This window comes from Phoenix dactylifera, chromosome 2 (assembly GCF_009389715.1).
Source record: "Phoenix dactylifera cultivar Barhee BC4 chromosome 2, palm_55x_up_171113_PBpolish2nd_filt_p, whole genome shotgun sequence".
Taxonomy (NCBI): Eukaryota; Viridiplantae; Streptophyta; class Magnoliopsida; order Arecales; family Arecaceae; genus Phoenix; species Phoenix dactylifera.
The window spans coordinates 7303143-7309219 of NC_052393.1; the positions used below are offsets into that span (position 1 = coordinate 7303143).

Here is a 6077-nt window from a genome sequence, read left to right on the forward strand (position 1 = left end):
TACTCCTTGATAGAATACCATGTGAAAGCACAACAAATCATAATGTATAGAATGCAAAATTCAATTGGACTTCTTCCTGTCAATTGAGCTAGAAAATCGAAAATGGCATAATAGTCAATTCAACTTTTCCTTACAAAAATAATCTAAAATACAAGAATCCAACATAAAGCGTGTAACAACCAATCAAGGTTAGGTTGACGGATTTAATCGCTGCTTCTTGATTTTCTAAGATAAGGAAAGAAGAAAAAGAAAAAGAAAGAGCAGTTGGGATGTTGGAACCAATCTTGAAGTCCAAGAGAAAAAAAGAATAATTATAATAAAATTTGGAAGTAACAAGACCCAAAGGAATCCCTTAGATTTCTCCAATGTACAAACAAAGGCCAGCCAACCTGCTTGCATCCGCCATTCAGGGCCCTACTCCCCCACATGCCCCCCATAATTATTATAATATTTCAGTTTTAAAACTAAATCACAATCTCACATCGAGGAAAGAAAATTTATGTGGTTGTGAGCAACCTCCCCCGCTCCCCCTTGTTTCTCGTGTGCGTGAGAAGAGTGCGCAAGATAGAGAGCATATTAAGAGGCCGGTCTTTGGCTGGACCGATTCGATCGTTTTCTTCTCCCTTCGCTTTCCCCCTTCTTTGTTTTTTTAACGCATCGAAATCCGATGAGCGGGCGAGAGAGAACAAGAGCCGAGAACGAGGGTAACGAGTAGTCTTTGGCTTCTTTGGCGTTGCCTTCGATTCCTCCACCGTTTCTTTCTCTGCCTTTATTCCCCCCTTCCTTGCTCTCAGGAATCCACCTCTTTGCTTCTTTCCCCACCTCTCGCTCTCTATCTCTTTCTCTCACTATATCCGGTTTTCTTCTCGGGGATTCGCAATGGCGGTTCAAGCGCAATACCCATCCAACGTTCTACTTCTCAACGCAAGGTGTGCTCCCTGTTTCCATTCCTTCCCATTTTGTTGGATTTCTTCAACAAAGATGGAATTTTTCGGTGTTTTTCTGAGTGGTTTTCTGTTTTGATGCAGAGGCGAGCAAGAGAGGAAGGAAATGGATTACCCCCAGTCCACGCCTGGGTTCCTTGATCAATCCGGGGTGTACTTCTCCAATGGAGGTGAGATAAAGATGCCATCTTTGCCTCTGTTTTCTCTGTGATATTGGTTGTATGCGATGGTTTCTTTCTTCGGCGGTGTCTGAGAGGGGATTCGGTTGTTTGGTTTCGTTGGACAGTGAATGGGAATCCTAGGAAGAGGGGAAGAGAGGACCCGGCGGTTCCAATGGCGGCCTCGGCGCAGCAGAACCACCCGATTAGCCTTTTCTCGCTGCAATCTCAGCCCTGTTCGACGCCTCTTCCGCCCCCGATGCTTATAAGCTTCGCCCAACTCCAGAGTCAGCCTCCTCCCATCGTCTCCACCGGCCTCCGTTTGGCCTTCGATGACCAACAGCAGCAGCACCAGAACCAGAACCAATCCAATCTCTTCCTCTCCTCTTCTTCTTCCTCCTCTTCCCCCTTCTCCACCATCCTCTCCGAAGAACTCGCCACCCAAATCAACCAACAGAAGGAGGAAATGGAGCAGTTCCTCCACGCCCAGGTAGCTACGCTTCTCTCCTCCTCTTCTGGGCCTTTCCTTTCCGTTCTACCAGAGTGCGAGAGTTAAAAATCGGATTTTTATGGTGGCAGGGAGAGCAACTGCGGCGGGCCTTGGCGGAGAGGCGGCAGAGACACTACCGGGCGCTGCTGGGCGCGGCGGAGAAGTCGGCCACGAGAAGGTTACGAGAGAAGGAGGCGGAGGTGGAGCGGGCGGCGCGGCGGAGCGCCGAGCTCGAGGACCGCCTCGCCCGCCTGAGGGCCGAGTCGATGGCGTGGCAGGCCAAGGCCATGGCCGAGCAAGCCACGGCCGCCTCCCTCCACGCCCAACTGCAGCAGGCGGCCGCCGCCGCCGCCGCGGCGCTGCCCCAGGGAAAGGCGGACGAGTGTGGTGGCGAGTCGCCGGCGGAGGACGCCGAGTCGGCCCACGTCGACCCGGACCGGGTCGAGCCCGAGCGGGCGTGCCGCGCGTGCCTGTGCCGGCCGGTCTCGGTGGTTCTCTTCCCCTGCCGCCACCTCTGCCTCTGCTCCGCCTGCGACGCCGCCGCGGGCGATGCCTGCCCCGTGTGCCGCTGTCTCCGAACCGGAAGCGTCCAAGTCTTCCTCTCTTGAAACCACGAGTCCCGTTACCCCTACCCCATCGCTGGCCGTCCAAAACACAACAAAAAGAAAAACGAAAAATAAAGAAATTTAGAAGAGGGGGGAAAAAAAAACGAAGTGAAAGAACTCATCGTTTTCTTTTTACTGTTTTGAGATGAGCACCTCTCTCTCTCAGTCTCTCTCTGTTTTATTTTTGTTTTTTTTTTTTTTTGGTTTTTGGAAAGATTCAATTTATATATTAATTCTTTTATTGGGTGTAAATTTGATGAATGCCAGCATACTGCTGTGAGGCTCTCTCCTGCATTCTTTATATTTGACGTGGTTGTAGTAGCAGCATCAAGCGGGCATGGGCGGTGACCGCATCCACGCCTTCGACCGAGCCGACGGTTAAGACACCAGGCATCGCCGGCGACCCGTGCGGTCGGTTGCCCGCGAGCGGAGCGGAACGGAGATGGGGACACGGGTGAGCGGATCCCGTACACGTGTCCGGTGGGCCTTTTCGCTGGGCGGTGGTACCCGGGAACGTCGTGCGGTTGGCGGGAGAGAGAGGAGGAGGGGGGAGAGTATGGGCTGTCTGATCGCGATCGGAGCCGTGGACGGGGAGGGATGGATGTCGGTCTTTTGTCCGGCAGAGCACCGTATCCGGGGGAAGTCTTGTCTGGACTTAATTTCCGTGTCGCTCGAGGACTTAATAATGGGCCGGGCGGGCCGTAGACGTAGTACTAGGCCCTAGCCCGTAGGGAGTCACATCTGGGTGGGCTTGGACTGATTGACGATGGACCCTTTCAATTGGACGGTGAATATTGAATCAGTCCAAATAGTTCAGTTGATAGGGACGGTCCAGGTTGATCGTATACTGAATGAGATTGTCGGCAGACAGATTCATGCACTGCGACGCATACAGGGAGTAAACGGCTACGTGCGTGCGAATTATAGGTTTGCTGGACTTTAGATGGCGGAAATGGCGGTGGCGTTCGTGGCTGTGCGATGGTAGTGGCGTTGATGGTGGCGGGGTGGTCATGCCATGTAATAGTAACTGAAAGATGATGATGGCTATGGCCATGAAGTTAATAATGGCGATGATGGCTATGGCCATGAAGTTAATAGTGGCGGTGGTGATGATCTCAGTAGCGATGAGAGATGTGAAAAGTAAATTTCTTTGTATATGTTTGATTTTTCTTTAATTTTTTACCTTGATCCTGACATGACATGCAGGAGGCATTTTTGCCCTTTTTTTTATAGTCTAATTTGTCACTAATGCATAATTTATTTTGTACAAAAACACTTACGTAAGAATTTATTTTCTTTTTAAAAAAGTCTAAAACTTATGAGAAGATCTGATATGAAATGGGAATAAACTAAAGATCTAGGCCTCTAATATCACTAGTTAAATGTTTTCTCACCATTTCCATCCATGTTATCTTTGTTTAATGGCCTATCTCAACCTGTACAATCTTTGTTTAACATGTTCTCCTCTTCAATGTCATTTAAAATCTAAAATGCATTTACAAATTTATCGCAAATTGGTTTGCACTTCTCCTTTAAATTCCCTCTATAAGTCCATTTTGTTCATCCAAAATCCTCCTTGCATTACAATAATTAGCCACAAAAATAAGAAAGAAATTGAACTCTTCCATGGACAGAGGAAATAGGTGGCCCAAAGCCCTCAATGTAGTTTAACATGAGAAACTCTTTGGTGATGCAACTAAGCAAGTGTTGTTCGCCTATAACATTCTAGTGGATAAGCACATTAACTTTGTTAACGTACAGCCAAATTTGTTCATGATTTCTGGGGTGGTTTTACTTCTGCTACGTATAAAGCTAGTGAACAACGGCAACCCTAAAACCGCGTTCGGTGAGTCAAAGCTCAAAGAGGGGCTGCGGTCAAAAATGGGATGATATCGGTTACTATTTGTATATATAAATCTATTGGTACACCTTAATGGAATCCTGTGCCTCTCGATCGCTATCTTCTATGTTAGCTTGTCAAGATGTTTAAAAGGCTTTGCTCGCCGTTTCTTTAAGGTGTGGTTCCAAAAGGATAGGCTCAGAAAATTAAAAAAAATACGGTTCGTTTCTCCGTGTGGGGCGGTGAATTGGACGAATAGTTGGAAGAAGGTAGGAAAGATAAGTGGGTTTATCCGCCCTGACTCATTGTCTTGAACTCTAATACGATGAGTTGTATAAGTTACAAAATTCAGGCGAATGTGCCTTATCATATGCCTTTGTTTTCTCTATACTTTTCTCCGATAATGATCTCAAGCCGTGTTTTTGAGGATACTTCATTTTCAAGCGGCATCGACTGAGAGATTCATGGCATCGAAGATAGCTAATGGCAAGACAGACAGGGCAGCTTCTGATGCCGATAAGTCATGAGAAATTTCAAGATGCATGACCTATTTCTTGTCCTAAGTGACAATTAGATGTATGATCCGAACTAGTATTTCTATTTTTGCTTGGCGCTTGGTTTTTCCAACAATTTTTTTTTGGTGATGGATTTTTTTTGGATTATTCGCATGTGGAACTAGAGGTAGTGATTGAGTTGTGAGATATGTTTTGATGTAATTAAATAATTTATGAAAATATATCATGTGGAGGGTTATTTGGCTGATAAATTTTCCCTTTTCAGCACTATTCATGTGATATTTTTTTCCAACTCATTATTATTTAGTGTGGGGGACGCAGGCCAAATGGAGGGTGGACATGTCATGTCAGGTAACATTTTTTTCTTCAGCCAAAGCTTTAAAATAATTAATATTTCAACTTCCAAAATGAACAAGAAGTCGGACGTCTATCTAGAAAAGTAGTAGAGGTAGGAAGGTAATGCCTTCCCTTCTTAAAAGATTAGTGCATCGCCCCCAACCATACGTGAGCATTACGGAATAAATCATTGAATTATCTTTATTATCTAAATGAATTCAAACGTTCCTATTAGTGTGCTAAGTATAATTTCCACCTTTTTCTGAGAAGAGTGTTGCAATTTCCAGCTGATGCCAATCTTTTTTCTCTTTTTTTTTTGGGAACTAGACCTTGATGCATCCACGGCTTATTTATTCTAGTTCTTCGGTATATATTGGTCATGACAAATTATATATTTTTTTTGAGCAAAATCATGAGAAAATATGCGGCCAAAATTGGTCATGTGCTGACCCATAAGTATATTGGTTATGACAAATTATAAAGTTTTTTTTTTTGAGCTAAATCATGAGAACTTATTGTAGCCAAGATTAGCGATGTTGAGATCAAACTAATCATTTCTCTAATTGATATCCACATTCTACCATAATAAATTGTGTAACAACCCAGGACCTCATCCAAAATGGCTAGCCGGAAGGTATTGTTTGGGTTCCTTGATTCTGTATAAGTACCCAAGATCTACCCAGCGAATAACCGATGTGGGACTAAACACACGCCCGCATGGGTTCTCACATACTCCCCCCGTTCAAGCCCTGACGTCCTCGTCGGGCTAAGGGTTCAAATCCATTCAAATCTAATCCCAAACAACACGATCGGTCCGTGGTCAACCCTAATGGATCCGTGCTGCAGTGTCCCCTAGTCCACATAAGTTATGGGCCGGGTCCGCTCTGATACCATTTGTAACAACCCAGGACCTCACCCAAAATGGCTAGCCGGAAGATATTGTTTGGGTTCCTTGATCCTGTATAAGTACCCAAGATCTACCCAGCGAATAACCAATGTGGGACTAAACACACGCTCGCACGGGTCCTCACAAATTGATTGCCAGATTCTTGCTCGTACTGGGACTTTTAAATCATCCAAAGGAAGATCCTTGAATTCCAAAGGCAAGGCTTATGTTCAGAGGCTTTGATCTTGTTCTCGAGCTTTGAATGGGGTGAGTTTGAATCATGTTGTGAATGCTTCTGGAGCT

The 6077-nt window shown here is 45.7% G+C and overlaps 1 protein-coding gene across 1 annotated transcript; it reads left to right on the forward strand.

Moving 5' to 3' along the window:
• Positions 1-471: 471 nt before the first annotated feature.
• On the forward strand, positions 472-3504 carry LOC103710759 (BOI-related E3 ubiquitin-protein ligase 1-like). Its single transcript, XM_008796638.4, has 4 exons — positions 472-929; positions 1029-1114; positions 1231-1592; positions 1682-3504. The coding sequence occupies exons 1-4, from the start codon at positions 880-882 to the stop codon at positions 2198-2200; spliced, it is 1017 nt and encodes a 338-aa protein (XP_008794860.1). The 5' UTR covers positions 472-879; the 3' UTR covers positions 2201-3504.
• The last annotated feature ends 2573 nt before the right edge of the window (positions 3505-6077 follow it).

What these genes read in the sequence shown, in the direction of transcription:
- LOC103710759 (XM_008796638.4), top strand. Translation starts at nt 880, where the DNA reads ATGGCGGTTCAAGCGCAATACCCATCCAACGTTCTACTTCTCAACGCA. An exon ending in GGTGTACTTCTCCAATGGAG is followed by an intron (nt 1,115 to 1,230) that starts GTGAGATAAAGA and finishes TTCGTTGGACAG; the next exon opens with TGAATGGGAATCCTAGGAAG. An exon ending in AGCAGTTCCTCCACGCCCAG is followed by an intron (nt 1,593 to 1,681) that starts GTAGCTACGCTT and finishes TTATGGTGGCAG; the next exon opens with GGAGAGCAACTGCGGCGGGC.